This window comes from Malania oleifera, chromosome 4 (genome assembly GCF_029873635.1).
Source record: "Malania oleifera isolate guangnan ecotype guangnan chromosome 4, ASM2987363v1, whole genome shotgun sequence".
In the NCBI taxonomy this organism is placed as follows: Eukaryota; Viridiplantae; Streptophyta; class Magnoliopsida; order Santalales; family Ximeniaceae; genus Malania; species Malania oleifera.
This window is the reverse complement of record NC_080420.1, coordinates 14,221,346-14,247,923: the sequence shown is the minus strand read 5'-3', so window position 1 is coordinate 14,247,923 and position 26,578 is coordinate 14,221,346. Positions and strand designations below refer to the sequence as shown.

General features: G+C 34.8%; 1 protein-coding gene across 1 annotated transcript; it reads left to right on the top strand.

The window, feature by feature from the left end:
* Positions 1 to 12,971: 12,971 nt before the first annotated feature.
* On the top strand, positions 12,972 to 17,159 carry LOC131152742 (G-type lectin S-receptor-like serine/threonine-protein kinase At1g11330). The gene is made up of 7 exons (XM_058104595.1): positions 12,972 to 14,564; positions 15,084 to 15,191; positions 15,290 to 15,498; positions 15,618 to 15,828; positions 16,065 to 16,302; positions 16,437 to 16,587; positions 16,701 to 17,159. The coding sequence occupies exons 1-7, from the start codon at positions 13,262 to 13,264 to the stop codon at positions 17,010 to 17,012; spliced, it is 2,532 nt and encodes an 843-aa protein (XP_057960578.1). The 5' UTR covers positions 12,972 to 13,261; the 3' UTR covers positions 17,013 to 17,159.
* The last annotated feature ends 9,419 nt before the right edge of the window (positions 17,160 to 26,578 follow it).

Here is a 26,578-nt window from a genome sequence, read left to right as displayed (position 1 = left end):
ATATGACAGTGTATCAACATTCAGTCATAAATGAAAAAGTCCAACAATCAGCATGCGATTCTCAAACCATATATCCAGCAAGATGGTCATCAATATATCCATCATCAGCATGCAAAAATATAATCCATATAGTCCATGTCCAGCATGCATTTCTCAAAGTGCAGAAGCAAAAACAAATAAGAAAATTACAAAGAGTTTAAAAAACAAATAAAATGTCAAGTATCACAATATTACAACCCAAATTGTTTTTTAGTTAGAAATTTCAAATCACGCAACTAGTCTGCATCAACATCATCACCACCAAAAGATGTTTCCTCCTCCTCCTCATCATCATCATCGTCCTTCTTGCTTAAGCTCGCCTTCATGGGAGCTTTCTCTTTCGAATAGGAAGAACCACCTATATGACTTTCAATACACGCAAGCTTTTGGTCGAATGAACTGAAACTAGATTGAAGTGCATCATACTTCATATTCATATCACCATGAAACGCACTCAGTTGTGAGTCCATATGTTGACGATAATCAATAAACCATGAAGGAGCAACAATATTTGGAACTGCTGGAGTAGGTGGTGCATCTAGATGTGGATTTTGATCTTGATCCCGATCTACCTATAATCCTACATTTTCTTGAGGAGCTCAATTTGGCTTTGGTATCCAACCATGTACTCCCTCAAATAAGTATCCCATGAGTTTTACAGTAGTAAAGGAAAATAGGTCATAGGAGGTGCTCTTGATGAATAATGTGGACAAGTTTGCAACCCTAAGATGGTCAAATATGAGGTTCAAGATGCCTTCACAGGGAAGAATAACTCACCTCGTTTCCTCTCTTAAGATCATCCATTTTAGGATTAAGATTGGAAGATCCAAGCGTTATAGGTAATGAGGAGATGAATAATTTTGGCCTCAAGATTCAGTTATCTATGTTAAAGCTTGATATACATTGTTAGCTCACAACCTAACAGTTTAAGCTTTTAAGTGAAGTAGTGATGTAACATGGTATCAAAACTGGTTACCAAGAGGTCCTAGCCGCAATTTAAAAAAAAAAAAATATTGCATTTTCTATTATGGCTACTATTTATCATATGTTTATCTCTCCACGTGTTGTCGGGCTGCATGTGTGGGCGAGTGTTAAAGCTTGATATACATTGTTGGCCCACAACCTAATAACTTAAACTTTTAGGTAAAATGGTGATCTAACAATCTATACAAAGGTGGGTGGCCAAAATACATAGGTTGTTCAGTCATTATTAAGGGTAGGAACTTATGTGGGGTAAAGTCTTATTCCATAATCTAGGATTGTCCTAATTTAGGACACTCAAACTCGCCGACACGAATCTTAAATCTGGTCGTGATTGTCTGTTGGGTGAGTGCAAAAGCTTTATCCATAATAGTGCTCATATACATGTTTTCACCCTTTTCTAAATTTGCATAAAACAACCTAACCAAATTTGGATAAACACCCCTTGGTTGATATGTGATAAATCTTTCCCATCCTAAAACATTAAACATATGAAGGATATTGGGTAACCTCTCTTGCATGAATGAAAGATTCAAAATCTTACCAAGGATAGGTTCTGTTGATCTGATATGCTCATTATACATCCTCCTTGCCACAAGAGAGGCCGACCATTTCTGAACAACCTCATAATCATCCTTCCCTGAGGTTGCACTCTTTTTTTTTTTTTTATTATTACATAGGAACTCCAGCCACCAACATGCCCTTTGAACCCCCTGGTGCGGCACCAAACCTATGGATCAACATCCTCCCCTGGGTCTCGCTGATCAGGTAAAGTCCAGAATGTGGACATGGTTTCTGTGTATCAGTTGGACATTCGGCTAACCCGACCACCAAGACACATCTCCATTACCATCCACGGTCCTCGCGGGCTCACAGAAAACTCTCACCATCCACGGTCCCAGCTGGCTCACAGAGCGAACTCTCACCATCCACAGTTCCCGCTGGCTCACAGAGTAAATTCTCACCATCCATAGGTTCGGCTGGCTCTGTGAGTGTATCTACCTACAATTGAACCCCCAATGCTCCTTCTTATGTGTTGATGTCTTTCCACCGCGCCATGCCTGTGGGGGCTCCTTGAGGTTGCACTCTTGTTAGCCCTAGACTTCATTCTAGGCATGGTTTAGGAGAAAATGTTCGTTAAATAAGCTAAATACTATAAAAAATCAGAGTATTAGTGATGAATTTATAAGTATTAGTGACAGTTTTAAATTAGTTTTTATATCTGTTGTTACTACTAATTATTAGTGACGAATTTTAAATTCGTCACTAATAATACAGTATTAGTAACAAATTATAACTATTACTAAAATTCTAATACCGTCACTATAAATTTTACATTGGCTCTACTCAAATTCGTCACTAATAGTACAGTATTAGTGAATGATTTAAATTCGTCACTAATACCCTACTATTAATGACAAATTTTAATCATTCACTAATACCCTACTATTAGTGACGAATTTTAATCCTTCACTAATAATTAAAAAATTAAAAAAAATTAATACTAATTTTTTTAATCATCATTTCCTGTAAAAATCTATAATTACATTTTTACATACATAACTTGAAACCATAATTACTAAAAAATTTTTGAATTCAAATACAAATTCAATTACAATAAAGAAATACCATCTGTTCAGATAACAAAATAAATTTCAAAAAATTTAAAATTCAAATACAAATATATTATACAAATTAAAATTAAAATACAAAAATTCCATTTGTTCAAATAACAATAAAAATTACAAAAAAATAATCAACAGTTGCATCCGAAGACTGTAGTGCATGCATGCGATCATGCTGATGTCATAACAGTCGCGAGCCCTACAAATTAAGAATCATAAAATAAAAATTAGTATACAAATGGTGAGCATAATGGAGAGCTGACGCACAGTATAATCAGGAGGAAAAATATAGAGAGTGCATCGTACAATAATTTTCAACCCTAAACGAATAACTAAAATGAATGTGAATGACGTACGTATGAATATATATAGTTGCATGCATCAAACCACGCATATAAACACTTTAACTCATTCTCAAAATAGAATATCTATACTCGTGGACAAATGATAATGCTTATCCATAGTTAAAAGCAAATTATATGCCATGTATGTTAATATATGCAAATTCAGGGTTTAATGAAATGACTTTTCGTTTAATTTTCACTCATCCTTTCAAAAATATTTTAACATTCATTTTATCATAATTATCTTTATACATGGCTTTTTTTTTGGAAAAATTTTAACGAAATTTCAGTTGCATGTCGTCTGTAAATTGAATATTTTCTCATAAAACTTGTACCTGAAACATGGTTGTTTTCACAAAATAAAACATTTCAAGCATGCAACAACCTAAATCCACTACCAACATGCAATTTACAATATACTGCATCAACCTGGCAGTTGACGTTCAACACAAGCATGTATTCCAGTAGTTTAATATACAATTCATATAATATAATACCATCCATCAAGAAAATATTACCAAGAAAAAGTTAAAACACAATTCAACTAACCTTGAACCTTATCAACAAACTCGTATCCTATTCCAAGCAGAAATCACCCTAGCCTCTAATTCCACAAACCGCTTCTTCCAAGCCTCAACCCTCGCCTCGGCTCTCACCTTTGTGAGAACTTCGAATTGTTCAGCTTATTCTTCACATAAGCAATAGGCTCCTTCTCACCTTCATGAGAACTCCTCGAAGGCCACAATAACCTCTCACATCCCTCCTTCCTCATCTTTTCCCTATAGCTCGTTACTCTGTTTTCCTCTCACAAACGAATGATCATCTCTTTAGTATCTTTGTACTTTTTTTCCAAGTCTTCCTATTGATCTTCAAGCAAGGGTTTACTAAGCGCCAGCTCTCCATTCTGCTTTCCATTCATGAGTAAACTTCACCAAAAGAGCATATACAATCGAATAGCAGAATGGAGAGTTGGCGCTCAGTAAACCCTTACTTGAAGATCAATTGGAAGGTTAGGAGAAAAAGTACAAAGACACTAAAGATACGATCATTCATTTGCAAGAGAATAATATAGTAATGAGCTATAGGGAAAAGAGGAGGAAGGAGGGATGCTAGAGGTTAATGTAGCCTTTGAGGAGTTCTCCTGAAGGTGAGAAGGCTCGTGAGAGCTAAGGTGAGGGTTGAGGCTTGGAAGAAGCTATTTGTGGAATTAAAGGGTAGGGTGATTTTTTTAAGTGGCGACTGGTGAGTGGGTGATTTGTTTAAACCATTTTTGGTGAAGGGAATAGACAAAGGAATGAAAGGCCCAATCAACTAATTCAATTTATGTTTGAATGATATAAGTGGTAGAAAACAAACAAAAAGAAGATATAAGTAAGCTTTGAAACACTATGATCTCTTTAAATATGTATACACACACATACATACATCCATAGATACACATACATACATTTATATACATACATACATATATATATATATATATATAGACACACACACACACACATAAATATATATATATATATATATATATATATATATATATATATATATATATACATATACAGATTAAGATTGAATGCTTTCCCGTCGATAACATGTGATGGGTGATGACTAACGACACTACTAGCTTAAGTGTGGGTTACGAGCGAAACTTTCAAAGTTAGAATTAGAACTTAGCCATTACAAGAACATTTTAGTATAAATCCATGGAGCCGATCAACATCATAGTAACTGATAAATGGGACCCTTACTACCGTTGTTCCACCTTCAACCAAGTTGACATGGCTTTAACAGTTGAAGAATGCACTCCTTTACTATCTTTATGATTAAAGATGCCTCACAAAGTGTCCAAAGTTGGCGTCACTTGTTTTTCCGGCAATATATAAATTAGGATTTGGAGATTGAGAATGGTAAGATTGCCCTGCCCTTGGGATTGTAGTCTTTTGCAATTCCTTCATCATATGGCTAGTCTAAGGAAGCATATGAATCTGATTTGGGAGTTGGACATTTTGAATAGTGAGTTTGTCAAATTTGTAGTTATTGTAAAGGAGGTAAGCAATATTTTTTTAAGGTTGGATTTTGAGGAAAATTGATTTAGGCCTATGAATAAAAGGTTTGGAATGGAATTTTATTTCTGAGCAGCTAAGTGGTGGTTAGAGAGCACTTTTGTAATTGCAAAGGTATGGGAGTGTATCTTTCAGTTGGAGAGATGAAGCTCCTGGACCTAATGTGTTTGTGATGGACTTTATCCTAAGTTGGGAAAGTGTCAAGGATGTTATACAAAGGTTTCGTCCCTCCTACCGGAGTTTCATGCTAATGATGATGTAGCTAAGAGTCCTACTTTTATAAGTGCCTAAGAAGGATGGATATATAAAGGATTTTAGACCTACTACTTTTGTGACTACAGTTGACAAGATTTTGACTAAGGTTTTCTAATTTTGTCCTGAAGGTTGCCAGCTTGGGTTGTGCATGAAGTTGTTACTTAGATTGTGAGAAGACTTGTGATAGATTGAGTTGAGGTTTCTTGGATTCAGTTATGGACATAAAAATCTTTGGTTATAGATTGAGGAAATGGATTATGGTTTTTTTTTCTTCTATTCAATGATAGTGGTGGAATCCTGATTTACATCTTCCGTTTTCTTCATGGCAGTATGTTATTTCATTTTTTTGTTCATTTTGGTGGTAAATGTATTAATTAGAGTTTATTAGGTATGAGGCTTATGGTCTTGTGGAAGGCTTGTTGCTTGGCAGGAATGAAATATGTTTCTTATGTACACTTTACTGATGATTTTTAGAAGGTTTTAAGATTGCATTTTGTAGTTTGTTGGAGATTTTTTAGCTTGCCTTTGGTCCTTAGGATTTAATTTGCTAACTTGAGTTTGACTAGAAAAGTTTTCAATATATAGGAGGTGTGATTATTTAATGGGTTTTAATGTCCATAAGTGGCTAAGTTATAGTGTTCAAAAGATTTATTTGGGAGGAGGTTAAGAAAGCATTTGGAATTTAACAAAATTTCGGCAGCATGCCGCCTGTAAATAGAACATTTCCCAAACCTGCAAATCACAAAAGTCATTCCTAAGTTTAGTTAAGCCAACGGTAGTAGTACACAACCTAGGGTCTATTAACGCATTTATGATATTGCAAAAAAGATAAATCAAGTCGTAATAGCACAATCAATGCAGTTCCAGTATCTCCAAACAAATAAGAATAGTTTCAAAAAGGAAACCAAAAATGAACTCCAAGAAATTATCTCTAAGATTTATAGACCTAGCTTCACTAGATGGAGCTGAGCTCCTCTAACTATTCGATGATTATGTTAGGATGAAATTTAATTTTCAATTAGTTTTCACCCATATTTTCAAAAATATTTTATCATTTATTTTAACATAATCATTTTTGTAAAAGGTTTTAATTTGGGTAAAAAATCTACCGAAATTTCGGTAGCATGTCGTTTGTAAATTGGTCATTTTCCATAAAACTTGTACCTGATAGGTTTAAATAAGCAATTTATTATTTAGTTCAAGGCACACAAGAACCTATATCCACTACTAGCATGCAATTCACATCCACTGCATCCGTCATGCAGGAGGCATTTTAGACTACGCATGTAATCAAGTAGCATAATTAAACAAGTAGCTGAACTACCGGCATAATATTGAAATTATGTTTTACATACTTTCTAATGAGAGGAGCCACCTGCATCATTTGGTCAAGATCGACACATCATTTTTTTGAACTGCACTTGTCCGCTCAAAATTATGGCGAGCGTGGCTTCAACAGTAGAGACCTTGTCTTTCAATTGCTGGTTCTCCATCGAGATGTTAGACATCATGTCTTTCAAACTCTGGTTCTCCGTCGAGACATTAGACACCATGTCTCTCAATTTCTGGTTCTCCATTTCCATCGTATGCATCTGCTGAACCATCTTCTTCGACCGAGACTCGATGTCTCAGCGCGCTTGTTCTATCTCAGCATGAGCCGCCGCACCCATCGAAGATGATGTTTTTGGGGCAATGTATCCACTTCCAAGACCTTTCACCCAGTCCCCCAGTCGTTCCCCAAGCATCTGAGTCGTTATCTGGTAATCCGTCATTTGCTGGCTCCCCTCTGCAACAAGTGCATCCCTCAACTCAACCATCATTGCCTATTTTTAGTCATGAAAATGAAAAACTGGAAGAAATAAGAATACAACTTCGATGTTTTGAATAAAATTAGAAACTATTAATTCTCTTTGACTTATATGTTTGTCCTACGCACCGTCGCACCACTCTCCCGAGCGCTTTTGGTGTGTTCTCTGATAAAGATTTGGTAGCGGCTCCTCTGCGCCCGTCTTGGGATCACGCTACATTATCATATAAAACATCATTACTATTAATTCAGGTAATGGTTAGATATTCTAATATATAGCAATTACCCTTTGATGATTTACGAATAACTTTGAGCCACCGCAATGCGTCGTAGGGAGTTTGCTGCGGTTCGTAGCATTTTTTTCACATTTAGCCTACAAAATGATGTAATGACTTCTTATTAGCCACATCAAAGCTTAAAGTAGTCATTATAATATAAACACATTATCTGATAGTTATCGAGGTAAAGTAAAGTAAAGTAAAAGTGACACACAGAGATGTTATCGAGGTTCGGCCAATTGCATACGTCCCCGCCTTGGCTAATAAGCACAAGGATTACCACTATACTTGCTTACTTAAACGGGGAGAGCAGCATCTACACAAACCAGGTCAATTAGCACATGACTGACCTCAACCTTTACAACCAATCCTTACCGGGTTGGATTACCACCCCCTCAGACCACGCTTGGAAACACTCAGATTTTACAATCAAATAATATCGGTACAGTGATTGTGCTTTCATTTAAAGCAAATATGTACCCCAAATGCACTCAGTCACATACACCACAAGATGATTCAATATGTAAGCTCAGTGTGGTCTAATATTTCAACTCTCAAATATATTTGCTATCAGTGTAATGAGCGCGTGAGAGTGTCAACAAACAATCTTTGTATCTCAAGATATTCAATTAATCGTGTTCACACAAAGATGTCAAGCAAGTCTCAAGAATATTAATCAGTAGGATATCTCAATCTCATGAATATTAGATAATGTATATGCTTGGTTTGTAAAAGATGTATAATCTTTGTATTCAATACATGATATGTAAATAAATATTGCAACAAAGATTAGTATCACAACAAATATCCTTTCAAGAATATGTTGAAATAAGTCACCTAAGATATTTGAGAATGTTTTTTAAAATGTTTTGCAACCCAAAAAACAAATACAAGTTTCCTAAGATATTGCAACACAAATGCAATACTCAGAAGCTTAATGCAAATCTTCTTAGAATAGACTTATTGGCAAAGCCCCCTAAGAACACTTAGGTTTAGCTCTCGTTAAAATTGATTCAATCAAACACGAATGGGAGAGCAAACCTATTAAAAAAAACACTCAATTAACTTACAAAGGTTTTAAGCAATCAAAGAGGATAAGTATGAGTGATTTGAGTATGAAAATGAGTAGTAGGATTTTTCAGAATGATAGAGAATTTCTTAATCTATTTTGCTAATCTGGTTACTAATTTTTCCTAATGAAGTGGTATATATAGACACCCTATGAATTATAATCGTTGGGGACATAGCCGAGATTATTAGAAAAGATTTAATGACATTTAGTAATTTTAACCCTATTAAAAAATAGTTAACCACGGTAAAAATGCAGGGCAACTCGAGAGCACTGGTCAACCAAGATGGGTTCGGTCGACCGAAGTTCTTATTGCTCGATCGATCGGGCCAAAAATGAACTTTAGGGTTGGTCGACCGAACAAATATGTCCGAGGTGATTTTTCTAAATTAGCGAGGTTCGGTCGACCAAGGCTAGAATGAACTAAGCTGGTTGGTCGACCAGGGTGTTGGATTCCCACACGTGGGAACTCGGTCGACTAGGTTGGTGTAGTTTAAAAGTCTCTCAGTTGACCAGGAAGTCAAACTGTTGACTTCAGGGTGGTTCTGTAGTGACTAGAGAATTTATAATATTCAAATAATAAAAGGAAGGGAGAAAAGGAAATTAAAAGGAGGTAAAGCATTCGTCGACAACGCGACGATTGGGCTCGTCAACGAGGGTACTCTTTGTCAACCAGAAAATACTGAAAGAGGTTTTGGGTGCTTTTGAATTTCATCGACGAGGAGAGAGCTCATCGACGAGTTGTCTTCATGACCTCGTCGACGAGGTGACGTGGCTCGTCGACGAAAGCTCCAGTATAAATAGTGGTTACACACGATTTACAACTTATTTTGGCTGCAGCATTCTTTCTTTCTCTATCCCTTCGATTTATCCTCCTCTTTAAGTTTCTGGGCTGGATTTCCGCTGGTTCGACGATCCGAAGCCACCACGACACTCTTGGGAGAGTTCTCTTCAAATCTGTTGGAGTGGATCGTCGGTATGGCTGAGCTGGAAACCATCCCAGGGTAAGGCTTTTTACTAAGTATTTGGTTATTTGACAGTTGTAGAAAGAGTAGTACGCGTAGAAATACTGAACTTTAGTTTTGCAAAATGTCTTTTTCAGGGTGTTGAGCGGGGAATTCTACGGGTGCAGGAGTATTTCTCTTAGAGACTTTTCAGGAATCAGGTAAGTGAATAAACTAAACTAGTTATTTTATGAAAAGTATGTATATTATTACAGTATTTGATTTCAGGAAAATAAATATGTTTATACATGTTTTATATTTGGGAAATACGGCTGAAAATGATGGTATGTTAAATATACAAAAACCCTATTTCGTGTGGCATGAGTAGAAATTATTATGAAATACTGTTTTATGGGAATATGATAAAGATATGAATATATTTTGCCGACGTATGGACCATGCTATGTATATGATTTGTCGGCATACGGGCCGAGCTATGGATATGATTTGCTAGCGTACGAGCTGTGCTATGGATATGATTTGCCGGCGTATGAGCCAAGTTATGGTAAAATGTGAAATATCAGCGTACGGGCCGATGATTTTCCTAATATATGTGTATATGTAAAACAATATGATGATATTGATCTGGTAATTAATGGTATGAAATATTCATGTATCACAGTTTCATTATATGTTATATGTTATCAGAACCTAGTTGGCTTGATCTAGGTTAGCACTTACACGGTACCGATGCTATGTGTTCATGATTTATCATCATATTTGTGTTAATACCGCTGTACAGAGTGGTGTGAGATTGGATGGTCGATGTAGTTTTAAGAAGTGTGAGCCCCTTGGTGTACGAACCAGGTCTGGTAGACCTATCGGACTTACAGACTGTACTTTTTACCTTGCAGTAGTCGGCCAACCATTTTCAGGTTCCGCCTTTGGGCCACATAACCCAGTTATGTGGGGATAATACATGACAACGACCAGCTAACATACCAGGAATGTTTTTGTATTATTATTATATGAGATGAGTTATGCTGTGAGCATACAGTATGTTCTGTCATGTTGTGATTATACATGTTTTTCCCAGAAATATATATATATATATATATATATATATATATAGTTTTACTAGTTATGTTCATGATTATATATATATATATATCACATAAATGCTCATGTTGCCATACACTAGTATTAGTTTATTTCCCTTACTGAGAGGTGTCTCACCACGAATTTCATAAACATTTCAGGAGCTCCTGATAGGAGAGCGGGTAAAGCTTCACTGATTTAGTACTGTTGATCCACCCTCTCTGAAGGGTAAGTTTTGGTAGGGACGGTTGAATTTTGTGGAAAATATCCCTTGGTCTTTCTTTTGGGATGTATATACTTAAATACAGTGGATGTTAGTAATTTTGGTATTGTGATGAATGGTTTTACATTTATGATATTATGATTGTATGATTCCTAGTGCTTAGGCTTCCATTATGTGTTTCTGATGTATCCTAGGTACCCACGGGTTTAGGTGGATTATGATCTGTAAGATTTATTAATTTGGAAAAAAAATGATAAAATAGGCAGGTCGTTATAGGTTCGGTCGACCAGGGTTAAATAATCTTTAGGGGCTCAGTCGACCGGGATAAAAATGAACTCCCTAGGTCGGTCGACCAAAGGTGCACAAAATGTGCATTTCGGTCGTAATTCATTTCACATTCACCCTATTAGAGTGCCTAACACACACAAGTATAATGGTGAGTATCCTAAGGTCTTTTCTAGGTCCAGTTTTAGTTATTTTTCAATTTTAGTTTGAGCTTACCTATTAGACCATGCATGTGATGTGTGTGATGATTATTACATGTAAAACCCTAATTACTATTACAGACCAATTACACAAATGAACTATATATAACAACATAAAATGAATTTGGTCTTGACTCTTCACTTTCTCTATGTGCATCTTGATCTGACAATGTAGGTTCCTGCACATGATCTTAAACACTCATTAGATAGAATAAGTATTTGTCATAATCAAAACCGGACGTGACCTATAGGTCTACAAATGAGTTAATTTAAATCATTAAATTCAATTTAGGGATAATTCATTGTTAATTAGATGTCATTCATAGAATGAGTGTGTAGGGGGTGTTAGCACCTTCTTCTCGCATAACTGAACTCTTGATCACAACTCAGGTAAATGTAAACCGAGACTACTCATTCCTTGACCTAAGTTTAATTTAAAGACCAATCAACAAGTAGTAATTAGGTGAACAAACTACACGTAAGAAAATAACATATTAGTAGCTATTCCATCAAATCTTTTTAACATTATTATTTCTCACCATTTCAAACTCTTCTTCGAAATGTTGTGACAATAATAATAGAAATTTTTGAGGAAAGAAAAGAGACACAAAAAATCTAAAATTCAATTTGCTTCAATTATCGTCATTGTCGAACCAACAAGTTCAATTGGAACTTGTTGATTTAATTTTACATCCTACAAAATTAAAATATATATTTTGATTATTTACTTTTCATTTCCAAACTGATGGATTGGAGGATCAAACAACTCGAACACCATGCTCCTACTCGTATCACTCTTAGCTATGGCAACAAGGCCACCTATTTTGATTTGGAAAATGAGTTCCTTTTTTTTTTTTTTCTAAAATAGAAAACATATTTATTATTTTCTAAAAGAAATGAATGTGATCAAAATTTTTAGGTAGAAGCCGTTCTCAAGGTAATATAATCTTTTATTTTTAAAAACAAATAGAAATGTATTTGTTTATAAAATATTTATAAAAAAGTGCATTCTATATGCAGTATAACTAGTAAATAAATCACAATTAATTTATGGATAAATTTTTTTGACATTTAAAAATCTTTAAATGAATCTTTACTTATAAAGCAAACAAAATTTCTACATTGGTTATATTTTAATATTCAATTTACTCTACAAGGCTATTTAAAATTATTTTTAAAATCCTATTTCTTCATATTAAATCTTATATTTGCATTAAAAAAATTTCAAACTCTTTGTAAATAATTTGTATGCACGATTATAATTTCTAATCATTCAAATAATTGAGTAATTTTAAAAATGACTATATACTATATAAAAAATATTGGAATCAACTTAAAATTAATTAAGACTTGTGAATTAGTTATAAATTTAATTAAATAATATTTCCATGCATTGCATGCATCATACAAGATTGCGAGTGCTAATAATTGTCCACATAATTATTTTCTTTGGAAATTTAAATTTATTAAAATACAAGAATGATTCATTGTACCTTTCTACGGCTCTCGGGTTCAAATGATTTAATTAATTGATAAATCATATGTTAAAATGGAGCTAAGAATTAAATATTGTATAGGAATATATAGCATGGATGAAAATTCTTTAAAATTATAATAATATAAGATAAGCTTTGAAGAAAAATAGAAACCATCGAGAAGCTTCTTATAATTTGTATAAAAATTAATTTAATTTGTGATTTTAAATTAAAAATGGCCCACCTAAATTTTAATACTTCTCTTGCATGTGCAACAGTGCATGGATAAATTTAATATCACTTTGTATTATATTTTATAAATACTAATCAAAACACTATTGTGAATAGAAAGAAAACAGAGCTTGGGCATTGGGGAGGTTGGTTGAAGTTTCTCGAGTTGGAAAGTTAAGCGTCCGCCTATCGATCAGAAGTTGACCGGAGGGTTTAGTGGAGGACTTGGAGAAACTGGTTCGATCACGACAGTCGCCACAGAACTACCTTCACAAACAATTCAATATAGGCATAGTCTGCAGAGGATGATGAGAACGCATCACTGAGTTTCAATTTTTCTGATGGCCGCTCACTCCATGGTCGCCGGCGAGAAGTTGTCACCTGGTCTACGGAGTCTAATGCTTCTTTTACTGCTTTTTGGCTTTTGCTTCAAGTTCTGCGCTGCCGGAGATACCATCACGGCGACTCAGTACATCACAGATCCTGAGACCATACTCTCCGCCGGCGGCGACTTCAGATTGGGCTTCTTCAGCGTTGGTAATTCCCCCAATCGCTATCTTGGGATCTGGTACAATAAGGTTTCTAATTTTACCGTGGTGTGGTTAGCGAACAGAGACCGGCCTCTCACCAATTCTTCCGGGTCCTTCACCGTCGCCAAAGACGGTAACCTCGTGGTTTTGGACCAGAACAATCAAGTTCTCTGGACATCAAATGTCACAAATTCTACAAATACTAATACTACCGCGCAGCTTTTGCCTTCAGGAAACCTTGAGTTGAGAGATCCCGACAGAAACACCATTTGGCAAAGCTTCGAACACCTTACGGACAGGCAATTGCCGAATTTGAAACTCTGTGCGAATCCAAAAACTGGGTGGAGGCAGCTGGCGAAGGCGTGGAAGAGCACTACGGATCCGTCCAGCGGAAGCTTCTCTTGCGGGCTCGATGCGAAGGAAGCCCAGACGGTGGTATGGAAGGACGGCGAGATATTCTGGCGGAGCGGGCCGTGGAACGGTCAGGTCTATATTGGCGTACATTATGTGTATTCTATAAATGTTGATAGATTCTATATTACAGAGGGTATCCAAGGAAGCACTTGCTATAGTTTTGATCATTTGACTGCGTCCTACAGCAATTTTTACCTGAATCCTCAAGGGAAATTAGCTCAAGTTCAGTGGGATGATGGGGCGAAGGCTTGGAATGAGTACTGGACGCCTATGCAGACACAGTGCGATGTGTATGGCACGTGTGGTCCTTTTGGGGTTTGCAATGCGCAGGCTTCACCGATGTGTAGCTGTTTGAGAGGGCATGAGCCAAGGAAAGCGGAAGAATGGAACAGTGGGAACTGGACTAGTGGGTGTGTGAGGCGGAGGCAGTTGCAGTGTGAGAGAGGTAACAGCAGTGGAGACGGGGAGAAAGCAGACGGGTTCTTGACTCTGAACATGATGAAGGTGCCACACTTTGCAGACATATCAACTGCTCTAGAGGATGACTGTCAGAAGCAGTGCTTGGGAAATTGTTCGTGTTTAGCATATGCATACAGTAATGGGGTTGGTTGCATGAAATGGACCGGAACCTTGATTGATGTGCAGCAGTTCTTGAGCGGTGGGACGGATCTTCACGTCCGTTTGGCATATTCAGAACTGGGTAATCTTTTCCTCTTTGCATAATCTTGTGGTTCATTCACATAAATTGGATTGAGCAGGGCTTGTTAGGCTTATTTTTCCTCAAGAAGAGCATACTTCTTGGACTTAGATCCCAATACTGTTTGGAATAATCCACTGTTTCTCAGAAAGTGCAGGAGGTGCACTGTGTTACATGCTGAATAATCTAGCTATTAAGTTTGATTACAGTGTCTTAAGGAGATTCCTGAATGATCTTCAATTCTCTTATGAAAGGAATCGGGATTACTGTTCATAATTGAACAATTCAATGCACAGGCCCATTCATTGTATTTGAGTAAAAAAATTTGCATAGATCTTCAATGCCTGTTCGCTGTGTGAAATTTTTGCAATCAATTTTTGTGATCCACATAAGTTATTTAGGACACTTTAGCTTAATATTTCTTCAGATTCAACAACTAAAAGAAGCTCATAAAGTAACTTACAATTAAACTTCGAATTCCCTGGTCTCTTCTGACTGCCTTGCATTTGTTATCATTTACAGATAAGGAGGAGAATGTGAAAGCACTTATTGCAATTCCAGTGACTATTGGAGGACTTGTCATTGCCATTTGTGCATACTTTGCGTGGAGGTGGATGGCTAAACGAAAAGGTGATGAGTCCATTGAGATTGGCTTTAGCACATGTAGTTGTAAATATTCAAATTAAACTGCATTTCACTCATTAACTTATTCCTGTATCCTGAATCAGCAAAGAAGCAGATAAGTAGGCAGCTATTTTTGTTTGATGGAGGGGAACCACACCAAAACAATTCCAGTGAAATTGTGCTTGGGGGCAGCATGAACCAAGCTAAACTCCAAGAGCTACCACTTTTTGATTTTGAGAGGGTGGCAACTGCAACAAACAACTTTTATATCAGCAATAAGCTTGGACAGGGAGGTTTTGGTCTTGTATACAAGGTACTTGCTACTCGAGCAGAGTTTCATTGCATGTTAGCATGAACTTTTCTTTTCAATAAAATTAATAATTGGCTTGAATGTTGATGAAACTGGTTTTTTTTTTGTTTTTTTGTTTCCAGGGGACATTGCCTGATGGACAAGAAATAGCGGTGAAAAGACTTTCAAGAGCTTCTGGGCAAGGGATTGAAGAATTTATGAATGAGGTTGTTGTGATTTCTCGGCTCCAGCACCGAAACCTTGTTAGACTCCTTGGTTGCTGTATTGAAGGAGAAGAAAAGATGTTGATCTATGAATACATGCCAAATAAGAGCTTGGACTCATTTCTGTTTGGTAGACTCTTGCTAACCATCTTTCCCTTATTTGTTTTGTCACCATTCATGACATCCTGCTACTGCTTTGTACATGCTTTTCTTTTACCACAAGATCTATTTTGTTAATTTTAAACAAGTTTAGATTGGACTGCCAAAACAATAATTTTAACTCAATGTTATCTCCATAGGTTATGTGAATTTTTTCTTTGAACTTTTTTTGCATTCATTTATTTACCTATTTATTTATTTGCTCAGATCCAATCAAACAAAAAGTTCTAGATTGGAGGAAACGTTTCAACATTATTGAAGGAATTGCTCGAGGTCTCCTCTACCTTCATAGAGATTCTAGATTGAAAATTATTCATAGAGATCTGAAAGCAAGTAATATTTTGTTGGATGAAGACCTAAATCCAAAAATTTCAGACTTTGGTATGGCTAGGATTTTTGGGGGCGATCAAGATCAAGCAAATACAAGGAGGGTTGTTGGGACCTAGTAAGTAGCTAGCTTTGTCATTTTTCTCCATTCTTTTGATTCATGTCAATATGCGATATACTGAACTAAATTATAATGTTTTTATTATTTGATTTCTAAAGATTCAATCAGTGTTTGAAATGATGAAAATGCAGTGGTTATATGTCCCCTGAGTATGCAATGGAAGGCCGCTTTTCAGAGAAATCTGATGTCTTCAGCTTCGGAGTGCTTTTATTAGAGATTGTGAGTGGAAAGAAAAACTCTGGCTTTTACCATGACAAGAATTCCTGGAGCCTTATGGGATATGTAAGTGTTATCTGAGAACTGCCTCAGTAATCTAAAGCTTCATTCCTTAGCAGAATAGCATTGACGGTTTAATATTGAATTCCAATTTTTCATTGTTGTTTTAATGTTTGCAGGCATGGAAATTATGGAACGATGACAATGTTGTAGAATTTTTAGATCCTAATATATCCGATCCATGCATCCGAATGGAGGTTTTGAGATGCATACATGTTGGGCTGTTGTGTGTGCAAGAATTCCCTCAAGATAGGCCCTCTACTTCGACTGTTATTTCCATGGTCAATAGTGACATTGTTGATCTTCCTACTCCAAAGCAACCTGCATTTGCCACTGATAGGAAACTGGATTCGGATACCGAGTCCTCTCAACAGGGACAGAAGAGTGTTTCTATAAACGAACTCACAATTACCATGGCGGAAGGCCGCTAGCAAGTGTGTTCTCAGGATTTTTTTTTTAAATTTTTTTTTGTTAAATTTACCATGTGGTGTGATTTTGATTTTGTAAATGATAAATTGGTTTATAGATGGATCCTAATTAGTGAAAGATGCCCTGGCATAAGGGTTTTTTTGAGTTGATTCTTCTGATCTTCTTGAAGCAACATACCCAAACGCTATGGCTTTTGCAAGTAAACGGTGTGTAAATTATAGTTTGTTTTTTTACCTTCAATCTTCACTGGAATTGTGGGAATTGGAGTTTTTTTCCCAATTTATCCTTTTAAAAAAAATATATATATTAAATAATACCTTTCTCGGGTAAATAATTTCCGGAATAACCCTGACATAATCTCGCTACTTCAAGTAGTGAGATTTGCCACATGTCATTTCAGGAATTATTTTTTCAAAAAAGATGTTATTTAATATATATATATTTAAAAATGATAAATGAGGAAATGAATTTTTCTGTGTAATAAATAGGGAAATAAATTCTTTTGATATATATTTTTTAAAAATGATAAATCGGGAAATAAATCTCCTGCGTAATAAATTCTTCTACGTAATAAATCGGGAAATAAATTCTTTCTGTAAATTTTTATATGCTATAATATAATTATTTATAATAAAAATATTAATAATGATATCATAATATTAATATAATTTTTAAAATTTATGATATATATTATATATAAATTGTCATATTAATATATTTGATTACTAATTTTGGATTTGAATTCACAAATCAAAATTTAATATATGAATGCATGCTCTAGAGTCTTAATTAACAAAATAAGAGTTAGAAATCTAAAAAACAGTAAAGAATTTCATTTTTAATTATTTAAAAAATAAAAAATAAAAATAGAACTATTTCTACAAGAAAATAGTGTCAAATTTTTAAAAATAACATTCTTTATTTTTTTAAATTCATATAGAAAAGGTAACAAATATTTTTTTACTGTTTTTTAGATTTCTAACTCTTGTTTTGTTAATTAAGACTTGAGAGCATGCACTCATATATTAAATTTTGATTTGTGAATTCAAATCCAAAATTAGTGATCAAATATATTAATATGAAAATTTATATATAATATATATTACATAAATTTTAAAAATAATATTAATATTATGATATCATTATTAATATTTTTATTATATATAATTATATTATAGCATAAAAAAATTTATAGAAAGAATTTATTTCCCGATTTATTACACAGAAAAATTTATTACGCAAAAGATTTATTTCCCGATTTATATTTTTAAAAAAAATATATTAAAGGAAATGATTTTCCTATTTATTGCGCAGAAAAATTCCCGATTTATCATTTTTAAAAATATATATATTAAATAATTTTTTTTTTGAAAAAATAATTCCGGAAATGATACGTGGCAAATCTCGCTACTTAAAGTAGCGAGATTTGTTTAAATCTCACTATTTCAAGTAGTGAGATTACGTCAGGATTATCGGAAATTATTTTTTTGAGAAAGGTATTATTTAATATATTTAAAAAAAAAAAGATAAATTGAGAAAAAAACTCGTGGGAATTGAGCATTTGGCTACTTTTGTCCACTTCTGCTTCCTGCCATCTCATGGTTGATAATGGAAAAAACAGATGCTATTCCCTACAAGCAAGGGTGACATTGTGATTTGGCGAATAAATATAATACAAAGACCTTCATGCATACTCAATTTGAACGCCTACCTTAACCTTAGACTGCTGTGTTTTGGAGCATGATTTGTCACACGGTCTTATGGCGGCAGAGAGTTCAAATATGGCTTGAGTTCAAGCTTTCTCAATTTCAGCAGTCCTCAACAATGAGCATAGCAGCACCGCCATTGTTGACTCCTTTCCTGGGGGTGGTATAAGGTGCACAAGTATTGTTCTTTCCCTCATGGGCTACCTTCACAATTGCATGTTGATCCGTGCGTGCCGCAGCCAAGCTAGAAGCTGAAATATGCATTCAAGAAAGAAATGGTTGTGGCAACGTCCCCCCCGGAGTTAGGTCCAAAACGACAATGAATAATAATACTGGAAATTTGATGCAATCGTTATTAATCTGTTATTTTTTTAGATGTGGTTAGTTCACCTAATTACACTTGTTGATAGGTCTAATTCCAAATCAAGGAACCAGTTATCTCGGTCTAATTCTGAAAATTTGTCAATTGTTGATAGGTCTAATTCTAAACCAAGGACCCAAGTCATCTTGGTCTATATTTATCAAAATTGGGATTGAGATTGAGAGTTTAGTTATGCGAGAGGGAGGTACTAACATCCCTTACATACATATTTTACGAACGATACATAATTAATCATGAATTATCCCTAGATTGAATCTAATTATTTAATTAATTTCATTTGAAAAAATAAAATAAATATTAAAATTTTAAAATAAAATATTAAATAAAGTACGATTTACGAATATTTAATAAGACCCCCAAAAGAGAGAATATTTTAAATAATCTCTCTCAAAATTAATATAGGTGAGGTATAAAAACACCTCTTTACCCATTATTTAAAGACTTTTTCTTCATTTTTTTTTGGTATTTTTATTTTCCATTTTTTTGCTATTTGAGTTAAAATAACTCAAATATTTTTTATTTATTTTATCCTTATTTTTTAAAAACTTTACTGTTTTTTTTTTAAATTTTAAAATTATAAATTAATTTTGAAATAAAATAAATAAATTAACGGTTCAAAAATCAGACCGATTCTTTGAACCCAATTTGTTCCATTATTAGGGTGCGTGGGCCACGTATCCCAGTGGTGGAGACATGTAACTTTAATTTTATTTTTATCTTCTTATTTTTTGAATTTATTGTTGTAGGATGACGTGAGTATGATGTTTGCAAATATGTTATTCCTAGTTTTTGACAGTTAATGTTTAGTTGTTTATGTTGTCCTTGGGAGCAGTGGGAGCAGTTTGAGTGTCAGTAGCTGCTGTACTTGGACAGCTCTTGTTTAGTAGTTAATGAGGGGTGAGCATCTTCTTTTTGGAACGTTTTTGGTTGGGAAGAACCCTTTCTTCCTTCCATAGTAGCTTCAAAAAGTCCAGCTCCATCTTCTGGTTAGGTAGCATTCTTCAAATGCAGATGCAGACATACCCACTCATTTATTGGATCATTGGCAACGGTGGGAGGGAATCAATTTGAAAAAGAATTAAAATAATTTTTTAATAAAAAAAGTTTTGAGAACAGCCTAGATTATTTTATAAAATTTCCTTTATTTTTAATTGTGATATATTTAAATAAGTCCTTGATTAGGTATCTCAATGATAAATTTAAGTCAATTTCATTCATATGTTCGAATGCTGAAAGCAAATTAAAAATATTGAATTATAGATCTTAGAATTTAAGTCAAAAAAGCATATGTATAAAAATAAACTAAAAATGAAAAGTAACATAAACATAAATCTTATGTTTGGAGAGATGCTGAATTTGGACTCAATATAAATTTAGATAAGATGTAATATAAAATTATATTAAATTTTTCTAAATTCACTCAAACCCAAATCAAAGGTTTGAAATTCATACTTTCAAATGTAGCAAAAAATTAACAAGAATGGGGGTTTATTGGATCTCTTATGTCATTGGAATTTTTTATCTTCTGAAAATTTGTCAATGTGATTTTGTAAGTAGTTAATTAGTTTATAGATGGATTCTAGCTGACATTGTTAAAAGAATATTGTTTAAACTTAGCCTTGGTATTATGCTCATAGGCGAGTTCCATTGACGTATTGCCTATTTTGACCTATTGGTCTCACCTTTTGTCTTATAAAAGGAGTCTCACTTAGTTAGAGCCTAAATCATCAGCATAAAATCAAGATCTCTCTAATATACATCTGATATAAGATCGTGATGGACTCTTCCATCTAATTTTTGATACACTTGTCAAAGTAATCCACACATTTACGTAAGATTCATCCACATGATAGTATACTAGGGTGACTCTGATGCTAAATGTAATAATTTTGATCCAATTCTAGTGAGGTTTTATCTGTTTTGGTCCATTAATCTCATAGTTTTGTAGTATAAAAGACGTCTCACTTAGTTGGAGCCCAAATCATCTTTATCAACCCAATATCTCCTTGTACATATATGTGACACTTGGCATATGGCTTTTTGAATTGATTCTTTCGATGTTTTTGAAGTAATACACTCAAATGCAATGACTTTTGCAAGAGAAATAACTTATAAGTAATATAATGTCTTTTCTTTCTCTCTTCCAAATCACGGTGAACTCAAATCGCATGGATCCCAATTATTTATCTTCCAGTTTGTATAAAATGTTGAGTTGTATGTGTCTCGTATTAAGAAAGGCTATTCACTCAAAATAAGAAAAGTGAAAGATTTTGCGTGGAGGGTAAGGCGGCTATTTTGAATCTAATAGCAAAAACTTAACTGTGAATTAGGGGATGCCATGATACAATATGCCAAGTCATAGTGTAACATACTTCAATTTAATACGAATAATTTTTATTCAGTAGACAACTCTGGACATGGACTATCTAGTAAGAGATTGCTCATCAATAATACAATATGTATCTTTATTAATATTTGACTTTAAACCATTGAAACATGAAACTTTCATAATATTAATAGTTAAAATGTGCCCTAAAAAAAATACTTTCTTTAGTTTAAAAGTTCCAAAAATAAGTGGCCACCCCTCACAAGTCGATAGCAATAGAATATTTTAGTAATAATAGAGTACTATGCTAAAATTAAAACCTCACTATAACTTTAGACTACCATATATGTGTTTTGGCAAGAATTCCACAACTTAAGTTCATAGTAGTCATTTTCAACTAATATACAAAAGATTATAGAATAAGTCGACCTTAAAACGACAGTACATTAATGTTTATGAATTCATCATACGACTATAATGGATCATACTTTTTTGTTGAATGTAATTTATATTAAAAAAATATTATTTAAGTAAAAATAATAAAACCTAGCTATCCTCACATGCAATGAAACCAAAATGAGCGTAGATATCACTAGTTTACCGTATAACTCATCCTTAATTGGTATGTGCGTCACAGTTTCAACGGCGACGATGAGTAAGCTTTGCAATATATTGTTTTTCTTCCTCACATGGGCTGCGGGGTATACCAGCTAGCTAGAAGCCAAGCAATTATATTGCCCTTTGTCATCATGAAGTACCCCACAGCCCACACCACAATAATATTATTTATTTGAATGAAATATAAATATTAATGGATCAGCCATGCGTAAAAATGACATCTCATTCCTTAATTTATAAATAATCCCATATATTGGTTTGGTAGAAGGTTTGCTTGTTGGATTTGGAAAAGGGTATGAGGGGAATAATGTGTCTTTGGTTTCGTAGGTTCTGTCATAGAGGTCATATATATATATATATATATATATATATATAAGGGGTTTGGTTTTGGTTGCGTGTACAAAATTTAATTGTTGTTGTTATTGCAATCTAGTTGTTTGTTAATTGTTTCATTGTATTTTTTTTTAATAGTTGCTTGTTTAATTTTTTGTTTTATGTTGGTTGGCATTAGTCAAGCATTTGGTATGTAAAAATAAAATGGCATATACATTAAAAAAAATTTAATTTAATTAAAAAGATAAATTATTGATTTAGACTAACCATGTTCGGGTCATGGTCATGTGTGATTTTTTTTTTGGGTATACACAATCCCCTATTTTGGTCTCCAAAGAAAGTGATTTTGGTCTTTTTTAAAGGGAGCGACCACATAAATTTGGGATACTAACGGTTGTAAACCATTCGAGAAAGATAGCAGAACCCCTACTTATTTGGTTATAGTAGGATGTTACAGACATGCAGAACTATTAAGGCCACAAGAAACCACCCTTGCCTTTATCTGCCTAAAGTATCTACCTAAAGTGTGATAGAGTCACACCTACGTGCGATAACAAGACTATACCAAGTTCTATCCAACTGTTCTCATCTTTATCTATGGAGACATTAATGTTGATCTAATAGTTAAGTCTCACGATTTGAAAGTCTTTATCCTAATTGACGAATCGTGATTCGAATGGTAAGGGAGAAACTTATATTTTACCAATATTGAGGGTAGCTCTTATTTCCAAGCACAAATCCTTGTGCCAGGGTATCTATTACTTATCACCCACCGGCATGAGTTGAGGGAAGTGACACCACATACTTCTTGAGTAAGACATACAAAGGATTGACATCCTTGGATAGTCTAATTAGCTTTGAGATGACATTGCCCAAGAATATAGGTTGTACAATGGAGGACCAACAAGGGCGAACATCACAACCTTTGGATTGAGAGTGATGCCCGACTTCATTCTCAAATCAGTCATCCATAGGCCTTTTAATCCCACACAAAAGCTCATCACACCTCTCGAATATGTCAAGAGCCCACCCCTAAGCTTTACTTAAGGTGCTCACTTATTGCTTAACAAGATACTAGGGTAGGTAGGTCGCTCACCTGGTATTCCCCTAAAAGTAGTATCTCCAAAGCTTTCTCATTTAGATACAAGTAATCAACCATGGATATAATGACAACACATCATAGCCTAAGAATGCCACTATAAAAACTTCTCGAATCCACCACTATGTCATAGTGACATAAAGAATTCTTCTCATGAAATCTCCATAATTCCATGTTAATCAAAGTTCTTTCAAGGAAGAACAAGCCAAAGACATGTGTCACAATTACAAGAATCGCAGCACCATGTCATCTTCCCCCACTCCATCTTATCAAGGATCTTGTTGCTTAACATGTACATTCTTCTTCCAATTAAGCTCCTAAAAAACCCAAAGTATGAGATATTGGACCAGATTTTCTTGGCTTCTTTTGTTTATGCTAAATGTCGTCAAACAGATCGCCGGGAACTTTGGAATGATTTGGAGTTTGTAAAGAGGGATAATTTCCCTTGGTTAGTGGCAGGAGATTTTAATATTATCCGTTCAGATTCGGAACGTGCTGGTGGTCATATGAGGCCGTTATCGGCTATGGAGGAATTTAACAATTGCTTGGACAACTATGGTCTTATGGATTTGGTTGGTACTGGCAACAACATGTCTTGGTGTAAGGGTCACAGTGGTAATTCTCGAAGTTAGGCAAAACTAGATAGGGTGCTCTATAATTCGAATCTTCTCCAAGTTTTTCCAAATATTTATTTTGAGTATGGAAAGAGGAGGACTTCAGATCATAACCCACTGATTATTCGATTTCATAGAAATATGCATCGGTATGGTCCTTCTCCCTTCAGGTATCAGAATATGTAGGGCACGCACCAGTCTTTTAAGTCTTGCGTGGAGGAAGCTTGGAGGGAGGAGTCTTGCGTGAACAAACAGGTTTTTGGACATGTACAATAGAACATTAAAAAATTGGAGGAAAGTATGGAGGCTCTAGAGGCTCAACTTTAGGAAGGGTATTCGCTTGAATTGGAGGAAGATTTTTTCCTTACTAAACTCAAGCTGGAAGCATGGGAAAAGAGGGAGGAGATTCATATTTCTCAGCTAGCCAAAAAGAAATGGTTGGAGGCGGGGGATAACAATACAAAGTTCTTTCATGCTTTTGTGAACCAAAGGAGGAAGAAGACTATGATTCATTCATTGAAACTTCTAAATGGAGAAGTGTTGGATTCTATGGAAGCTGCTCATAAGGGTGCAATAAGGTATTTTTGAATGTTCTTAATAGGTGTAGGATCCAATCGAACAACTAACCTTGTTGATATAATATCTCCTATGGTTTCTGAAGAGGAGAATATTGATCTTTGTCGTGAACCGTTTGAGGTGGAGATAAGGGATGCTATTTTTTCTATCCCGAGAAATAGTAGCCCAGGTCCGAATGGTTTTGGCTCGTCTTTTTTCCAGGATTGCTGGGATATTGTCAAAGAAGACGTGATCGATGCAGTTAGAGATTTTTTTGCCGGGTCCCCTCTTCCTAGATTTTATTCTGCATCTTACATTATTCTAATCCCAAAAGTGCAGAATCCTTAGAGTTTTGACAAGTTTAGGCCTATTAGTCTTTGTAGTGTTATCTACAAAATTTTTTCAAAAATTATTGTTGCAAGGATGACAGGTTTATTGTTTGCTTTGATTTCTCCGGAACAAGGAGCTTTCATTCCTGGTAGAAGTATATTTGAAAATATTTCTTTGGCACAAGAAATGGTTCATTCTTTGCATAAGAAGTCTAATGGTGGAAATGTAATGATCAAAGTGGACATGGCTAAGGCATATAATAGAGTCGATTGGGATTTTTTAAACTTGGTTCTGGAAAGCTTTGGTTTCTCTCGAAGATTCTGTGGTTTAGTGGCGGAATGTGTTTCCGCTCCTTGGTTCTCCATTATGATGAATGGCACTTATAAAGGGTTCTTTAAACCTTCTCGAGGGCTTCACCAAGGAGATCCTTTATCTCCTTATCTATTTATTATTTTACAAGAAGTTCTCTCTCGACTTCTAAAGAAAAATTTTATGGAGAATAAGATAGGGGCTTACTATCATCCTCGTGGGGCGCCTTTGGTATCTCACCTTCTCTATGCGGATGACATTCTTATTTTTTCTAATGGTAAGAGAAGTTCCATTCAAATGCTTATTAAGACTTTGAAGAAGTATGAGGATTGGTCTGGTTAATTGATAAATAAAGAAAAGTCAAGTATTTTTTTGTCAAAGAGAATTACTTTTGCTCGGAAGAGATCTCTGTTAAAGACGACTGACTTTGCGGGAGGAGGTTTTCCTGCTACATATTTGGGTGTTCCTTTGGTATCGGGTTGCCTTATGGCCCGTATTTTAGAGCCCCTAGTTGATGAATTGAGGAAAAAGATAGCAGGTTGGAAATTTAAGCTTTTATCTCAAGGGGGCCGCCTAATTTTAATTAAGCATGTATTATCATCAATGACGGTTCATCAATTGGTGGTATTGGAAATTCCTACTAATGTCTTCAAAAAGATAAATTCTATGTTATCAAAATTTTTTTGGAGTTGAGTAAATGATAAAAGGAAAAGGAATTGGTGTTCCTGGTCTAATATTTGTAAGCCTGTTTGTGAGGGTGGTTTGGGTGTTAGGGATTTGGAGGAGGTAAAAAAATCATTGCATATGAAGTTTGTGTGGAGATTGTTAACTATGGATAATCTGTGAACTCAATTCTTTAAAGCCAAGTATTTGTATAAGAAACACCACTTGAGAGAAATGAAACTAAAGAAAGGAACCAGATTTTGGAGATCGATTTTTCGTGTGATTCCTGAAGTTTTAGAGCATGTCCGTGTACGAATTAAAGAAGGGTCGGCTTCTTTTTGGTTTGATCGTTGCTTAGCCTCCGAACCCCTTTGTGCCAAGGTTCAGGAAATCAGTAACCATAAGCTTCAAACTTGAGATTGTTGGGATAGAGATGGATGGAATGTTGATTTATTAGTGGAACTGTTGGGTGAAGATCAGGCTGAGGAAGTAATGAACTCTGCTATTTCTTGCAAGGAGGGTCCTGATACAGTAATTTAGGAACCTTCAACAGATGGAAAATTCACTACGGCAAGTGCTTGGGAAATTATAAGGGAGCATAAAGACGAATTCTCAGTTGCAAAATGGATCTGG